The 18,312-nt window shown below is 39.3% G+C and overlaps 1 protein-coding gene across 2 annotated transcripts; it reads left to right on the top strand.

Annotated features, from left to right (window-relative positions):
* The first annotated feature begins 360 nt into the window (after positions 1 to 360).
* Positions 361 to 17,961, top strand: rab15 (RAB15, member RAS oncogene family). Of its 2 annotated transcripts, none has more exons than XM_003446272.5 (7): positions 361 to 742; positions 12,461 to 12,521; positions 13,877 to 13,937; positions 14,588 to 14,665; positions 15,213 to 15,302; positions 16,091 to 16,156; positions 16,276 to 17,961. In XM_003446272.5, exons 1-7 carry the CDS (start codon positions 619 to 621, stop codon positions 16,435 to 16,437), a joined length of 642 nt encoding a protein of 213 aa, XP_003446320.1. In that variant the 5' UTR covers positions 361 to 618; the 3' UTR covers positions 16,438 to 17,961. The 2 variants fall into 2 exon arrangements, with proteins under 2 accessions (XP_003446320.1, XP_025754559.1); XM_025898774.1 differs by lacking the exon at positions 361 to 742 and adding an exon at positions 4,487 to 4,509.
* The last annotated feature ends 351 nt before the right edge of the window (positions 17,962 to 18,312 follow it).

Genomic DNA, 18,312 nt, shown 5'->3' with positions numbered 1-18,312 from the left:
TTGTTATTAATGTTATTATTACTGCATTCCAGAAAGGTGCTGCAAGACACCAACAGCACCATACCTTACGATTACTAAAGAAAAAAAAGACAAGCTTTATGTCTTTTCCTAGCTTTAGAAACAATTTATTAAATCACCATTTTATGTTTTGTAATTCATAAACATTCTTAGATTTTGTTTTGGCAGATATAAACAGCTAAAGTCTGGGAAATTTTGGCCTGGTATATAATTTGTTGTCACTATCAAAACTTTTAAAGCCAACAGCGTGTACAGAACATGTTAAGATTCAAAACTAGTAGCGGGAAAGGGGCACTTTTATGTTGAAAAACATCCCCGGAAATGTCTTTTTATCATTGAGTCTCACCTGACAGCGGTCCACCGCGCCCAGTGGAAGCTGGAGGCTGACGGTGAAGCTGGGGCATCCTTGTTTTGTTAACCACCGACCCAACACCAGTGAGCAAAAAAAAAAAAAAAAAAACAAACAAAAAAAAAACCCGAAGCCAGAGCCGTTTATGCTGAGCTTCTGAGCAGATATGGGATGCAGGTGGGGAGGGGTCGCTCGTCCATCGCTGAGTTAGCTGACTCCGGCTTTTATATTTCAACAATACGTGCAACACTATGGCTAAGCAGTACGATGTGCTCTTCCGACTCCTGCTTCTCGGAGATTCTGGGGTTGGGAAAACATGTTTGTTATGCAGATTCACGGACAACGAATTTCACCCATCTCACATCTCCACCATCGGTAAGACGCTGCACTGCCAGCAGGACTCGTTTGTTACCTGTTTTCTGCACTTCATGTTAATCAGCTTCCTGATTTATCCTAACCCTCTTTCATCGTTTTATTTGTGTGTGTGTCCCTTTTTTTTGTGGCCAATTAATTTTTTACCAATTAGACCCAATAAGGTTGAACGGGGAAGTGCTGCGTTATTATTTAACCATAGCAGTGAATTCATACAGCAGAAATAGAAAAGCGTGATTGGATTGGTTGGAGAAGCCCTGAGAGGGGAAGAGCCAACACTTGGCAGCCATGCAGATGAGTTCACCAACTACCAGCACTTGGCACTGATTATGCAAACGAGTGCCATTCAAAAAAAAAACCAAAAACCCAAATATACATATATATATATATATATATATATATATATATATATATATATATATATATACATATATATATGAGAATTGGACGTTTTGCATCAGCATCCTTGTTACCGGTTAAACTGGAGCCCTGGAGTCAGCAGGTGTGCATTAATTGGCTGCAAGTGGTTTCTGATCAAAGTTCATGCCTGGCACAAATTTAGTGACCCATTCTGTGAGGTCTTGAAATAAAATGTTAAATCTTGTAAAGTGAGAGTTTGTCAAATGATTAAAACTGCAAACATCACTCACTAAATATCAGTTACACAATCCAGGTATGCACTAATCAGATGTTCTCTCTGTGACTGACAAGGCTGACTCTGACATGTTCAGCTCCTTCTCTGTTTGCAGAACAAACTCGTAGATTTGCCACTTCCCCGTCGATGACTATTGACTCAGCAAAGCCGAGCCAGCCTTCATTCTCATAGTTAATATGGGCTGTGCGCTTCGTAGTTTGAATTCAGTCTCGACAGGCGCATTACCGTGTTTTCCTTTGAGGTGAGGGGAATAAGGATATACAGTAAGCAGCGGGTTTTTCTCACATGCTGCTGCAGAGTCTGCAGGCTGTGTTCTCTGTGTGTGTTCAGTTAATAGAGAGATCTGCAATTTGCCAGAAATGAAGAAGGGAGAATACAAACATTGCCGTGGCTGGTGGGTGAAGAAAAAGTCAGGAAATGCTCCTGCTGGTTGTGAGTGATAACTGACTCTTGTAGTGAAAAGACGCACAGAACATGTTGTCCAGATAAGGTCGAGGCAGTGAATCATGAATCCGGTGCTAAGCAATGAATTTACAGGCAGATAGTACTTCACAAGATCCAATATAAAAAGGGAATAAGAACACCACTGTGTCTCTATTTGTTTCTTCCTTTTTATTTTTGGACTCCTTTAGTAAATGAATGCCTTTGTATCAGTTTGAATAATGCTCCTGTAAATAATCCACACTCTATTAAGCTCAAATTCATTTAAAGGCTTGTCTTGCTTGATGTTTTTCCAGCCAGATGTGATATATGCCCACATGCATACAGCTGCAAGGGCTGCAGTATGCTATTTTAAGTCCTAGACCTATAGCACTCCACAGGAAACTTCCACCCTGGAGAGAGTGATGCTTACAGCCTATGCAGCAAGCATTTCTCTTGTCTCCTGCAAGGAAAATCCCAGCTGTTTGTGTATGTTGAAAATGATGAATATATCAATCTTTTTATGCTTTTGTTACACCATACCCAGTGTTCACAAGCACAGCTGGATGTGTTAAGAATCTGCCGTCCGGCAGGCAGTGAAAATACAGGACAGAGGAGCTGTGGGCAGCAGGTGGTGCCTATAAGCCACACTGAGAGGTCTTTCATGAAATAATTAAAAGTTAATTCTTCTGATAAACAGGGCCCACAAACTCCAAAGGGAAAGAGAGAGCAGGAGCTCAAGAGTGACCACCATCAGTGCTTTCCTTCAGCGGTTCAATGAATCATTTCCCAACCTTCACACTGACAGAGGGATATAAATTCTCTCCCCTGTCCCCCTCATTGGTTACTCCATTATTTATCACATCCCTTTACAGTCCACTCATTCATTTTTCCGCTCCTAATTATCCCCAAACTGCTGCTCCCATAGCTTCTCATTTTTTCCTTCATAAAACACTATAAAAACCTGAGCCTCTCATTAGGCTGATGCTCCTGCTGTTACTCAGAATGCTACAATCACAACATGCAGACACTAACAGCTCCTTAACAGTGATAATGAATATATAATTATAAGTATGTGGATACCTGAAAACTGTTATTCCATAGGCGTTAATCTGCTGCAAGGCATTTGAAGACGGTCAATTTTCTCCCATATAGCCACAAGAGCATGAATTAAGGTTGTCAGCTGTGACTTGTGGGAGATGGGTTTTGGTCCAGGGCATTTTAAGTGTTTCCACACCTGAAATCCATCAAAACTAGCTGCTGTTGTTTAGCTGGCATTGCGTGGAGGACATTGTCATGTTGACATGTTGTTGAACTAACAGGCTTGGTTCAGACCAAAACTACAAAAACATAGCTGGGAAAACATGTCCACTGTTTCTAGAACTACATTTTCCTGTGTTTTTAAAGCATTTTGTTGTCACGTGACCTGTAAATGCTTTTTGGCATTTGATGACAGGTCAGTACTTGCCATTTCTGCAGGAAGTAGTTTTCAGTTATACATAAGTATAAAACTGTCAAATTGTATTCATTTACTGTAAAGTACATGCAGACAGGTTTTCTAGCGTTAAACAGTTATTTTTACAGTGGAATTACTGTAATTTAGAACAAGTTTCTTTCTATAAAAACATCACAATACTGTGCTGTGTAAAATATTGGCTATGCACTGTAATATTGTCAGCCTGTTATTTAATGTCATTTTAATGCTGCTACTGTAATTACCATTGGAAGTTTAATTTTGCATACTGTAAATCTATATATACACTCACTTTATTACAAAACCCAGTTCAACTGCTCGTTTACACAAGTATCTATCTGCCAATCACAAGGAAGCAAATCAGTGCATTTAGGCATGTGGACATGATCAAGACTATGGACATGAATTTGAAACAGGGCATCAGATAGAAGAAGAAAGGTGCTTGAAGGACTTTGAACATTGCATGGTTGTTGGTGCCAGATGGGCTGGTCTGAGTATTTCAGAAACTATTGAAGTGCTGTGATTTTCATGCAAAGCCATCTCCAGAGTTTACAGTCAGAGAACAGAGAAGAATTGCCAGGCTGCCTTGAGCTGATAGAAGGGAAAAGGTAACTGAAATAAGCACTCAGTGCAATCAGTGTATGCAGAAAAGCATCTGTGAAAACACGTCGAGCCTCACATGGGCTACAGCAACAGAAGAGGACACCAGGTGGCACTCATGTCAGCTAAGAAACTGAGCATACCTCTCTGTGGACTCACCAAAATTTGACAGCAGATGACTAAAAAAGGTTGCCTGGCCTGATGTCTTGATTTCTGCTGTAACATTTGGATGATAGAGTCAGAATTTGGCATAAACAATATGAAAGCATAGATTGATCCTGCCTTGAATAGACAGTTCAGACTGGTGGTGGTGGTGGTGTAATGGTGTGGGGGATATTTTCTTGGCACAATTTTTGAGCCCCTTAGCACTAACACAACAGCCTACGCGTGTACTGCTGCTGACCACCTCAATCCCTTTATGGCCGATTAGCCATCTTCTGTTTTTGTTTCCAGCAAGATTGCATGTCACAAAGCTCAATCATCTTTCTTGAACATGCCAGGGAACATCCTGCACTTAGATGGCCTCCATGCTCATCAGATCTTAATCCAGTAAAGCACCTTTGGGACGTGATGGAACAGGAGATTTGACCATGATTGGATGTGCAGCTGACAAATCTGCAGGTACTTTGTGATGCTATCATGTCGGTGTGGTCCAAAATCTCTAAGGAAAGTTTCCAGCAACTTGTAAAGTTTGTATCATGCAGAATTAAAGCACTTCTGAAGGCAAAATACTCACGCAGTGCAGACCGTCATGTGTGATTTAGAAATCTTTTGCCAGAAATCTACTTTATAACTTACGACGTACCCAGGAACCCCTTTTAAGCTTATGGCGTAATCTTCCACGTAACCTGATGTGCACCTTGTGAGAAGTGTAACTATACGTCGGGTCAATGCAACCTGCAATGACTTGGATGGCGTAGAAGTTTGCAGCGTAGGATTAAAAACGGTTTGCAGTTCCGTTGTAAGTTTGGACGTCGATTTCCCACAGAAGACTAAATCAAGCTTCAATCCGTGTCCTCATTTGCGTCTCCTGAGTTAAGTTTGTTGTCTTTCTTGCACCGAGACAAGATACCTTTTTTCATTAGTATTCACCGTTGCCATGTTAAACCTCATTTGTTCTTTGCAAAACAAAACACTGGAAACCACTTAACACGTCCACAGCAATCAAAATCTAAGCACTAGATACAAAATAGCACCACATTACTTTTAAATATGAACTTAATATTTACACTTCCTTAATTAGCCATGTCTGGCCTGGGTCCAGTTCATTTTTTAATTCCTTTATGTTATGCACTAATTGAAATAGTGGGTCATCTCTAATATGCTTTTAAATCATTAGACTCCACAGAAACTTGCCCTTAATATTATTTTCTATTAGATTTAACACAAGCATTTGAAGTATTCACAAAATACTGCACCTTACCTTAAAAAAAATTCCTATATCTTTTACAATACTTTGTTCCAGCATATTTAGATTCATCACCTTCTAAAAGAGGTGTTCGATAGGCAGTTAGTGTGAGTCACTTGGGCTCTTTACCATGAAATAAAATCAGTGCTATAGTCATTAAAACTGCCACTGCATGTATGAAACGAGAAACTATGACTTAGCTTTCTAGTTTCAGCTGAATAAAAAAGGAAAGATTGAATATTAAGAGTCAAACAAGGCCACGGTAATTGGAGCAAGAGTTCTGATCACACCTGAATGAGTAATACTTCCTCTCTTGTTGAGGTATTTCATTTTATTTTCACAGATAGCTGTGTTCGGGGGCTGGAGCGTGCACACTTGTCTGACAAAGAGCAGCTGCAGAGATGATTTAGTAATGGTATTCAGTCACACTGCTGAGTTTAATCTTCCTCACTGTTGCCTTGCCAGTCTTGTCACTGGCCTCACTGGACCTCCTGGCTGTCAAAACACCAATAAAATATCAGCCCTGTGCTGCTCTACATCATAGCTCAATAAGCAGCTGTCCACATTGTACTGATCCCGGTGGTGTTATGGTTATACACGTAGCTCACTGCTGCTTGATAAGCTCAGTACTCTAAAGGGTCAGAAATGGATTACAGCCAGCACAGATGGCTATCCTATTGTAAGGAGGTTATCGGCGAAACAGAGGTGTTGTCATAGACTTGGCTTTTCTGCAGCTTCCCATAGCACAGATAGTGTAATCTTATGAGTATATTATGTCAGCTGAGGTGGCTATAGTTGAGGTCGTATTTGTCAGGAAGTTTCAGATGGCTGGGGACTTTACTGCATGTTTCTCTTACTGCACTTCCTGTCACGTCTCTAATGTGTCTTTCTTAAAAAAGACAGGAAAAAGATATAAATACACACAGTATACAGCGTTTTGTCTTGAGTCAACCCTCATTTCTACTACTACAGTCGTCTTTTAGTTTGCTAGGTTTCTTGAAGGACATTCAAAGCTCTAATTTGGATGTTGGCTGTCTTTTGTTCTGATCACTGTCTAGATGATTCCACACTGCTTCAGTAACGTTGAGGTCCAGGCTCTGGGGAGGCCAATCCATGACTGATAGTGTTCCATCATGACTTCTTTTACTATCCACGTATGCTTTGAATGCATTTGAAGTGTTTGGGAATATTGTGATGCTGAAAAATGGAGCCATTGCTTCATTTTTCCATATGGTATGCTTTCCCTATGGTATTACAAAATCTGGTGGTACTTTCTATGTTCGTAACTTAATCAATTTTGAAAAGATTCCCAACACCACTGGCTGAAATTCAGCCCCAAACCATGACAGAGCCTGCACTCTGTTTTACAGATGTAAAACTATAGAGATTCAGTGATGTTCCTCTCTGCTGACCTCCTGCATACATATTGACAATGTTTTCCTTCTTTCTGAATGTCTTCCAGATGGTGTTCATTTGCTGTAGATTAGTTTTTTAGGCCTTGTTGTCCAGTTTCCCAAAGATACCACTTAGAATTGGTTCTTTCCTAAACTGTCTGTTATATGTAGAGTTAGGTTTCCTTTTTACACTTGAAGGAATCATGGGTCAGTGTTTAAGTGGCTTAGCAAACAAGAAAAAGTAAAAAAGCAACTTATACACTTGCAAAGTCTCTTATAAGTCTAGCTCTTTGGAAGCAAAATATAAAAAAATGAAGGGGTGAATCGAGACTTTTGGACAGTAAATAGGTAAATTAAATATACTGGAAATGTAGGCAATGGAACTGGGAGCAATTTGGTGTAAATCTGGGGTGCTAGCAATGATGCAAATTTATTAGGTGCACAAGAATTTTAATCTAACCATTTAATCATATAAACTGGTTGACCAATTGACCCTGAACGTTTCATACTGAGAGTCATTTTCAATGGCTCCTCTAACATAAAAAGATTCACAGTGCACAGCCAGTGCCACCCTCAAGCAGAGATTAGGTACAGGCTATAGAAGTTTGTGAGATTACTACTTTTGCAACTCTAAATATTTCTTCTGTCAAACTTGTAGTGTTAAATCTCAACCACTGCTGACTGAAGTAAGCTCCATGAAGTGAATATGTTTTACACAACTCTTTCTGGAGGCTTTGCAGAAGTTTTTCATACATGCACTCATACACCTCAAGAGCCTTAAACAGATTTCATTTTAATTAAATCTTTCTAAAATAAGTTTTTTTAAGACATGTGACATTTTAGTGCTGATAAAAAGGTTTTAAGTGGAGATTCCTTAAACTATTCAGCATTTGCCTTCAGCATTTCTATACTTATTTGTCTCCTTCTTCTTTGAAGCAGCTGACATCCATTAGTAAGGTACATTTCTGCCATCTACTTGGCTTGAGTGTACTTAGAAGACCCTTTATTATAAAATCACTCCAAGGGTTCAGTATTAATCATCCACAGTTTTTGTTATACTGTGTTAGAGCAACATTTTTCCTGGATAACCTTTTTTTCAACCCATTAAAGCAGACTGAGTCATCCTGCAACTGTCAAATACAACAGGTGCCAAGGAATGTAAAAGCTACTTCACTAACTATAAACTAGCATAAACCCCTTTCCTATGAATAGACACATTACAAATGCTAACTTAATGACGTGTCTTTTTCTTCTCTGGTCCTCAGTCACATGTTGGCTCCATAACTTGGTATTCAGTCATAAAACACTTTGACAACCCTTTCTCTTGGACCTTTTCTAAAATTCTGTAGAATTTTTCCTCTGGCTCGGATATTTTACCCATCTTAAAAAGACATGTTCCACTGTTTTACTCCCTTGACATCCCTAAACCCCGTGTTTTGCTTTCACATCCTCGCTCTTGCTTTTAATCCCTCATGTGTTATTATCAGCCTTAAATAAAAAAGTTTCCCTAACTTTTTTTCCTCTATATGTTCCTGGTACGGGTACTGAAGAATCCTAATAAGATTGTGTTTCAATACAGATTGATGACAAGTTTATTATTGCCAAAGAAGGATTGCCCCTTGTCCTTGTGTTCCCGAAAGACAACAGCTGTTGACAGCTGTTGTCTGTCCTCTGCTAGTAATGCTAGTCATGCATGTCAGATCCATCCCCCAGTGACTGGGTGTCAGTGCCAGAGCATCCATCCGTCCATCCATCTGTTAGTGAGCCTGTCACCATTACCTACAGCACGCTGACATATTTTACTGCCTAATCCATCTTGCACAGTCAAACACAGTCATCCCAGTAATTAGTCAAGTCAATTTTGGGTGTGTAGCCATTTGTTTTTACATGGCTCTCAAACTGCTGATTGTGAAATGCTGCCATGTTCAATTAACTGCTGTCTCTCATACTGTGCACATTGTGCCTCTGAAAGGAAGAAGCAAAGCTGACAAGAAGCTTTTATTTTTTTCAAGGTGTTCCTCAAGATTAATGTTTTTTTTTTTTTCCAGAGCTACAAAAGCTGAGCGCAGGATTTAGTATGCAGTATTCATATCGCTAATTCAAATGTGTGCAAGTCACGGACACGATTCAGCTCTATTCTCTATCATATATTCCCTCAGGACAACAGACTTTGCCAGTTCATATAACAAAAAGCAATAACATATCGAATAGTAACAGACTGTCAATCAAATGTATTTGTGTTTTTCCTTTTAAGGCTTTTTTAACCGATTGCAGATAGTTGCAACAGATTAAAACATTTATGGCTGTAACAGCAGATACACATGCTTTTTTAAAAATTCTGTCCTTGAACAGCAGTATTCAGGGCGTTCTACATGTTTTCTAATACAGACTGAAAAACTGTAGGGAAAAGAAGCTCAGAAAACACATTTTTATGTTGAAGGCTGTCTTTGTTTCTACGTGCTTTGCACCTACAACTAAATTTGCCTCATTTCGCACAGTTGTTATAAAGGAATCAAAACTAATATAAAAGACGAATGTCGCCACTGTGATGCCACGCATGGGTTTTGAATTCTGCATAGCGAAGGTTAAGTGTTACCATTTGGCCGCTGAGAGGTTTTTCTTAGAGCTAAAAATGACCACAGTTGTATAGAAGGCTGGGGTGCTAATGCTAGCAAGCTTGGTTAGCAAAGTGAACTGTATACATGCAATGAAAAGGCATAGATATAGGCTAATGTGTGCTACATAACAGACACATAATTTCACAATGCAAAGCTGAAGTACGAACCTTTTTGGTGGTCTGCATCAATATTAATCTGATTATTCCATTAAATGCTCAAAAAGGCACAAACACATTGGAGAAGCAACTTCGATTAGCAGAGGTGAACTGAAAGTTAAGGCGACCACACTCGTAACTCCAGTGTGCAGAGAAATAAGTTGTGAATAAAACAACTTTAAATTGAGGGAAACTGTCGTTAGAGGCCCAAACAATTTTTCTACCAGGCTGTAAACACACTTTTTCTGCTGTAAAGTTGGCCATTTAACATGAAAGTCTATTGGGATTGTCTCATTTTTGAAGCCTCAAGTGGCCATTCTAGGAACTGCAGTTTTTGTTGGGGTTTTTTTGGCTTTTTCAGCTTTAGAGGTTCCTGCTTGTCCAATGCCAGCTTGATGGATGAAACCCCTTCTTCCTGTCAATAGGATAAGTTTTGTAAAATGGCTGGCTGGATGAAAAGCCCACTGAAGTTGATTTTTTTGGCAGCTGGAAGAAGACCGTGTAGGCTGAAGCATGACTTGCTTTTCTCAAAATAGAACTTCGACTTTAATGATTTGTCAGTTTAGTTTTCTTGATTTTCCAGATTTGGTCAGATTCTTAGTTGTAGACATTCACTGTTAAACTGCAGAGCCCATTAGGCTTTCTGTCTATATCCGCATTTTCTGCTTAAATCATCACAATTTGCATGAATGACTATCTGACTTGCTTAATACAATGCAGGAAGACAGCATCTTTTTTTAATGGTCTCCTCTCTTGTCTCACGCCTCGGGCACGGCAAGCTGCTGATTGTGATGCTGACCTTTCATTTAGTCTGAAATCTCTCTGGTCAAAGGCAAAGGTTGAGTATAACTTTTAAATGAGGCCCCTTACTGTCAAGCCAGTTCACTCTAGCCTCTAGCAACATTCACTGGACTCCTTCTTAGCCTAAGTATAGTATGAAAACAAGTTCGGCCAGCTGTAGTAGATATGCCAGCTTTTCCTTATGTCAGTGTCTTAGAAAATGAACCTCATAATAAAAAACACAAGCAGGACGTTTTCCATTTCTGTTAATCGATTGGACTCGGTAGCTCTTTCTGTGAGCGTGATGCTGGCTGTGGCACAGGGGTGTTGAGTATCAGGTTAATTGGGATGAACAGTTAATTGATTTCCCAGGGATTAGTGCGGTCTATAGAATCCTGTGTGTGTGCTTTGTATTGACTTAACTGCATTAGTCTGAGATTATAGATAGAGAAAGGAGATGAGGAAAACAATGAATGTAGTTGAATGTAAAATCCGATTGCTTTGTTTGGGAATTTTAGTGTATCCTATCCAAACGTTAAAGACTTACTATAGCAGTTGTTTGTTATTATTGATATTCAGGGGTTTTGGGGGTATTGCGCTGGCACGGCTGGCAGCCTTAACCCAATTTCCCTCGGGATGAATAAAGTATGATCAATCAATCAATCAAAACAGGACTCCGTTTACTGCAGTTTCTCTGAGATCCTGGCTTCAGGCTCTTCTTCTACAGTCTTATTACATATACACTGCTATCCAAAAGTCCTCATTTCCCCCACATTTCTTTATATGTTTTTTTTTTTCTAAGGAGCCAGAATTTCTTATAATTTTTAAGGCTATATTGAACAAGAGTTTTCCAGTTTCTGAAGTTCTTTCAAAGTTTTTCTTTGGTCATTTGTTGCTTTGTCATTCATTTGAAGTCCACTCCTTGCACCTCACTGTTGCAAAGTCTTTTAATTTGTTAAGCCACTTAAGACTTACCTATGAGTCTTTGGAGCATTAAAAAGGAGACCTAACTCAAGGGAACCAGCGTTAACAGACAACTTAGCAAAGAACCAATTTTAAATTGTGTCTTTTTGCATTTTGGCCTTAGAAGCCTTTAACAAAAGCTCAGCATTTTAAGGCTTTCTTTCATTAATTCTAGGAAAAATTGTATGAAATAGTGTTTTTGCACAAAGAATGTGATTCACAAAGAACTATTAGTGAAAAACCTCGCATATGTCAGCATGGTAAGATGTGGAAAGCAGCAAAAGCTTCATTTTTCGTCATGAAAAAGACAAACCTAGTAAAAGCATGCATGCACGGTAAATAAAAAACGCCACAGTGCGCAAATGTCAGTCATGGATTGGCCTCCCCAGAGCCCAGACCTCAATATTATTGAAGCACTATGGGATCATCTTGACAGAGAACAGAACAAAAGGCAGCCAACATCCAAAGTAGAGCTTTAAAGTTTTGAATCTGCTTAAAGAAATTACAAGAAAGCTTGTCTGAGCCTTGAATAATTAAAATGGTCATACCAAATATTGACTTTCAAGCTCAATAGAATTGTGCAAAACCTAGTTTTTGCTTCATATACTGTATTTCCATGTATGTTTCTCCATGTTTCCATAAATTGCTGCACAATTACAAGCAAAGTATAAATGCCAAAAAAAACCCAAACTCTCATATATGTTCAAAAATGGACAGTCCTGATAGAAAATAAACTTGCCCCTGTCTGACTTTCTGTGAATAATATCACACTCAGCTGTCTGAAATAGATCAGAGATCACTGAAGCGTGAGTGACTGTTTACTTAACCCCTTCCCAGCTCTCTTTTCTTTCTTCCCATCCCTCCTGTTTGCTGTTATGCTGTGCTCAGTTATCATATAGCTCTTTTTTTCTTGTTCCAACCCCTCCCCCACGCAGTCAATACAAAGGACTGAACTAAACGAGCACTCTGCTCACTGGATCCTCAGCTCGACCTTCTCTCAGGCTGATTATACAGGGATGATGTGCCTCTCTTTGTGTTAATGTTTCCTATGATGTTGCAAAGCTGGAGCAGATAGTGGTAAACCTCCGCCTGTCGGACAAGCTCGGTTAATTAATGTTAGTCGCTTAGTGAAAGGAGAGGGTATACAATTCTGACAACAGTCGGAGCATTTATCCTGTCTCTGGGAGAAATGTCAAATAAAGCTACTCTGTGAATGCAATGCTGTGTTTCCTAATCGTATCTTCTCCCTTGCAGGGGTCGACTTTAAAATGAAGACACTACTAATAGATGGTATCAAAGTTCGCATACAGATATGGTAAGAAACTGGAAAGAGACAAAGTCTTATTATAAGGCACTGTACGTTGTTTGGAGGGTTAGCCATAGAAAAGTATTATGTAAACCATAATGCCAGCTACTGATATGTGGGCTACTGTTCTGAAACCTCATGTCAGGCATTAAGGCCGACAACGTTTTTTTGGAGCACAAAGGGACCATATTTGGATTGAAGGGTGGAGTTAACAAGCTTGGTTAGCAAGGTGTATTCATAAATTGCATAACTGCTAATTAGTGATAAAATAAAGTAAAATCAGTGTAGTGGTTAACACGTTTGCCTAACACAAGTTCCCTTGTTTGCAGTTAGCTGGAGACACAAATCCTGATAGGGTTGTGTTGAGAACGTCATCTGTGTTTCTTAAAATTAAACAGGAGAAGCTGAAAGAAACTTTAGTGCACAACAAGCCGTGCTATTTGTCAGATAATTATATCAAAGGTGACCCAAAAGGCACAACCGCAGATGAAAGTTCTACTTTGAAGCCTCAAGTGATTTCAAACCACAGATAATTCTCCATTTGAAGACATAGTATGACCAAGATTTACAAAATATTTTTTAATCCAGTGTCCCAGATCAAAAATGAATGATTGAGTCCAAAAACTCAGCAGGAAGGTGTTTACAGAGGTCAACACAGACTATAGGATAAAATGTCTTTTTGCAACCACAGCTATCTCCATCCGGTGGCCTTCAGGTAGCATCCAGGTTTAAAGCCCACCTGCGTTGACTTCACCTAGAAGATAGCACGTATATTTTAGTCACCCATCTTTCATGCATATTAAATCCTTGATGCAGTTGAAAGGATGATGGTGTAAATTTGCTCTGAGCACAAAAGTGTTTTTGTAGCACCAAACCTGGAGTTTGTGCCCTGTCGTAACTCACAACTAGAATGATGACATTTTCCCAAATTTAACCACTGATGCGTCACACTGACGTTGTAGAATTAAGTAGAAATCTAAATGCATGGGGGAATTTTCTTTTTATGCAAAAAAATTGATAAAACTCAGTAAAATCACTCAACTCTTTTATCTATTTAACCAGATCACAGATCAACTGCTGGGTTTTTTTGCATTTTATCTAGAGAGCCTATAAACCACATTTCACTTGTATCCATCTACCTGAAGTCTTAACTGTGACATCGCAAAAGCTGCACAAGAGTCACTAAAAAAAGCTCCGCTGACCACAGTTTTTTAAAATTATTGTCTGAAAAGCTGAAAAGGTCTCTGGTCAAGATTTTGCTAAGTGTCCTCTTTAGCCTCAACACTTCTAATTACCTGCCTCCTGCGCTCCGTGTCATTGTATTATAATCACAAAATGAATATTCATATATGTTTGTTTTGCAGGGACACTGCAGGCCAGGAAAGGTACCAGACCATCACTAAGCAGTACTACAGACGAGCGCAGGTAGCTGACCTTAAGTCTCCTTCAGTTACTCTGCCATAAATTGATGTAATATTATTTCTGCACACACACAGTACAAATTTAAGTCTAATCTGTGTTAAATTCAATTTGTTCCAGCTACAAGAATAACCCTTGCCTAATCCTTACAGCTGCTTATGTTACTTCTCTTAAAGGGACCGTAGTGGAGCTGCTACCGTGAGGTTATCACAACAAAAGGATTTTATCTGAGACTAGTGGTGGCGTAAATGTTCTTCTTCCTTTCCTCAAAGGAGTGTGTAGCCCTTTCGCAGCAGCATGAAATTTGTTTTGGGCTGCTAAAGAGGTTAAACTGGCTGAAACCTAATTGTCTATTTACCAGAAACTGGTAATGAAATTGAAAGGAAAGTTTCTTTATCCTGTTTTGTGCTATAAAACAATTGAGTGGATTTCTCTTCCAGACTGTGGCTCACAACACAGAACACACTGCCAGTAGAGGCAGCCAGTTTTCCAAGTGCTAGTCTGGTTTGTTTATGGGAATCATAGGAACGTGTTATGAAATGCTCCAAAAAGGGTTCAAGCAACTGAGAACATTTTGTAGACATGAATCTCAAAGGTGCTTGAAAAATATGCATGTTGTTGTTGTTGTTTTAAAACCTTCGACCATCTCTTTTCAGGGGATCTTCCTGGTATATGACATCACGAGTGAGCGATCTTTCCAGCACATCATGAAGTGGGCCAGCGATGTGGACGAGGTGAGTCAGTGTGATTTGGGATTTAAGAACTCGATAAATCAGGCACATTTTTCTTCAACACTGTCGAAAGGCCCGAAGTAACAAATGTTCCGAGTGTGCAGAGGCTCCAGCTTGACGAAGAACATATGGCTGGCATGGTGTGATAGAAACCAAACACACTGACCTGACAGCTATTCCGCGTTTACGGTGTTTCGTTTGTCATAAATATCGGAAAGAACACGGTTTTTCCACATGCGCTCGCTTTTTCTTCATAAAGCTCTCTCGTCTTCCGCTCCCCTTTATCATTTCCCAGGTGATCTTATGCTATTAATTTAGTCATTATGAATGTAATTTCCTCTATGGGTCTCTCCAAATATATCACCTATTGATGCTGGCACGCTTCCCACTTGCTTTTAATCTAGGTCTCATTTCCTGTACACTGTCGCTCTCTCTGCATTCTCCTGGCATTTGAAACGGCTCTCTGCTGTCTTATCGCTTTCATTTTGTTTTCTGCTCTTCTCCCTTGTCTGTAAACATCTCTTCGTGTCCACATCGCAAACTCCTGCAGTATGCTCCTGACAAGGTCCAGAAGATCCTCGTAGGGAACAAGTCAGATGAAGTGGACAAGAGGCAGGTGGCCACTGAGCAAGGCGTCAAGGTGGGTCACTCTGGCATCGATGGCTATGTGTACCTAGCAGAACTTGAGTTCAGTTTAGATTAAATGATACATAAATAAAATAGAGGTAGATTCATAGGTTCATTCCCAAAATGCCCAGAAAATGTACTTAAAATGATTCACAGTGGCAAGTCCTCTTAGTTCAGTTCATGTATGTTTATTTATTGACTATTTTCAGTCTGACTACAGACAGGTGACCAAGTTTGATTTCTTTCTAGTTCTGATGTTCTAGGTTTGCCATAATTGAACAACCCTACAGATGGGTGACATATCAGAACCTTTGAGGGGTTTATGTCCGACAATATTTTCACGGTATGGCCTTTAAGGTGTCGTGGATAAATGCAACAAAATAAAACCAGTACCAAAACCGGTACCAAAAAAAAGAAGAAGATGATTTATTCATAACACACAGCAAAAGATCCAGGGAAACCGAGTTAACGATAAAAACGATTAAAAAAAACGATAAAAACCCTGAAAACCATACTTTTCAAACCCAAGCCTCAACTCTTGTGGCCCAGTACCAAACGGGCCACCGACCCGGGGTTGGGGACCGCTGGTTTAGATACCTGGGATTATTCGGAGAGGGAGCCGTCACTAAAGAAACACAACGTGCTCAGTATTTTTCCATTTAATGGAGCATTTCTATTCTAATGGGAGTTCATAGTCACCACTTCTTTTTGAGATTTTAAACTAGCATCTCCTAATTTCGTTAAAAAACTTTAATTAAATAAATTGAATTGCTCCCATTTTCACCGTAATCTGTCTTCCAGCTGGCCAAGGCTTATGGAATGGACTTCTTTGAGACAAGTGCCTTCACCAATCATAATATAACAGAGGTGAGGTTACACGGGGAGACACTTCTCTCAAGGCCATGCACAGAAATGCATGTACCTGTAATTGCATCACAGGGGGAAATTCCTTGGTGTCTCATCATGTCTCTGTGTCTCCTCCAAAGACTTTTACACGACTGGCTGAGCAGGTGCTGGCAGCAAACAAAAAGGACCTGGATCTACTCCGGATGTCCATTAACGACGAGCTCAATCTCACTGCTCTGGAGGAAGAGGAGGGACTCTGTGACAGTGCTGCTGGCGACCAACGCAAAGGCTGCTGGTGTTAGAGGAAAACCTTGAATCCTGACTGAACATATGTCACACATGCCACACACTTTGCACACTCCTGGAAAAATGTGTTTCCTTTTCTTTCTTTTTTTCTCACCTGAGGATGAGGCTCACCTGTCTGTAATTTTGATATCAGCTGTGTTTCATCTTAGTATTTTAATTTAGTTTGGTGGGGCAGGGCCAAAAGTGCTAACAAGTCACTTGAGAGCAGTTTTAAGGGTCAAACTAGAAATATTTTGCTGAACAAAGGCTGTTTGCCTCCTTGCAACTGAATGTTCACTATTTTCTGAACAGTTTAGCATGTCTTTGTAACCAAATGCGATCTCTATCCACTGCAAATTTGGCAATTGACACAAAACTTCCATAAGAGGTAAAAATAAATTTTGATAATGTTTTCTTTATAAGCTACACAGATGTAGCGTACAGAGGAATTGGTTGAAATCACCATTTTTACCTTTAAATGCTTTAGATGCAGTACAAGAAATTACCACAAGAGGGTGCTATATGCATTGCAAAAACAGCACTCGAGATGTCCAACGGTCATTACATCCCTGTTTTTCTTCTTCTTCCATTCGTTTTTGGTTTTATTTGTACTTGCAGTGGCTTCCTTCAACGGAGTGAAATGATTCTGAATATATGCATCCACTTTATTGCATTTTGTTTGCATTGTTTTCATGCATATCATGACTACAGAGGAAGTGTTGCAGCTTGTAATATTATCCAAGTGGTCTGATTTACCAGTCTATGGCGAGGGAAACATTGAGAGCAAAATAATGTAGTTTCCCTGTAGCAAACAGAAGGTATTTTTATTATTTTATAGAGTTTGTTTATAGAAGAAACTATAGTACAGGTGGATTGCTGACTGCTTATTGCATTGTACATACCACGTTTTTAAAAGCAGTGTAGATTGATAGACTCATGAGCAAGCGTATGTCATGAACTTCACTGTAGAGGGCTGTATAAAAAGTCCACATGGGTATTCTCGTTGGTCTGAAATATTCCCTTTGTGAAGATAATGTATCGATCATTTTGTTCTTTTAATAGCTGTTTTGTACAGAGTTCAGTGGAGATGCTTTTTCTTTTGTTTGCTCACAGATTTAACAAAGGACGAATGAGGGTTCTGCATGCGTTTCACACTCTTTTCCTTTCTTTTTATTGTAACTTCAATGAAGTTAATATTCACCTAACCGTAATATAAGTGAAGCATTTGACCAGAGTTGCCTGTTTGGAGAGTAGACACAGAAAGATGAACTTTGGCTACATTTTTTGCAACTTAGTATTACTAAATGCTAATCAAAACAATTGTTAACGTGTGCAACATGTGAAGCGGCGGTATGTCGTAGCGAATGATGTTCTGGACTATACTCTAGATACACAACGTATCTGTGTTGTTTTCGGGAACTTTATTTTTCTCTTTCTTTCAGACTACTTTAATTGCATTTGTGTAACTATATTACATGCAACATGTTAACCTTGAAGAAATGATGTCTGATGTTTATGAGTAAATACTTGCAGATATATGACACTGTGCCCAGATGTCTTCTTGGTAATCACTAAATATGATTTGGAGATGCACTACATAGTACTATGCTAAATGTTCGGGTACTAAAGACAAGATTTTAATGGCAAAAACATAAAACCTTTGCTCATTTAATCCCTTTTTAATAATTATTATCAGAATCCCTGAAATGACACGTTTCCTGCTTTTTGCTAGTGTATAAACCTAACCATAAAAAATGCAATTACAGTCCAGTAACTACAAGTTAAGGATGCTGCCAGTGAACTGATGTTTGTAAGTATTAATGCATTTGTTACTTAACAAGTATGTTAATTACTGAATCCACATTAAGCTAAAACACGAGACAATCTGTTGT

Source organism: Oreochromis niloticus, linkage group LG15 (genome assembly GCF_001858045.2).
Source record: "Oreochromis niloticus isolate F11D_XX linkage group LG15, O_niloticus_UMD_NMBU, whole genome shotgun sequence".
Classification (NCBI taxonomy): Eukaryota; Metazoa; Chordata; class Actinopteri; order Cichliformes; family Cichlidae; genus Oreochromis; species Oreochromis niloticus.
The sequence above is the reverse complement of the archived record's forward strand: the minus strand, read 5'-3'. Positions and strand labels throughout refer to the sequence as shown.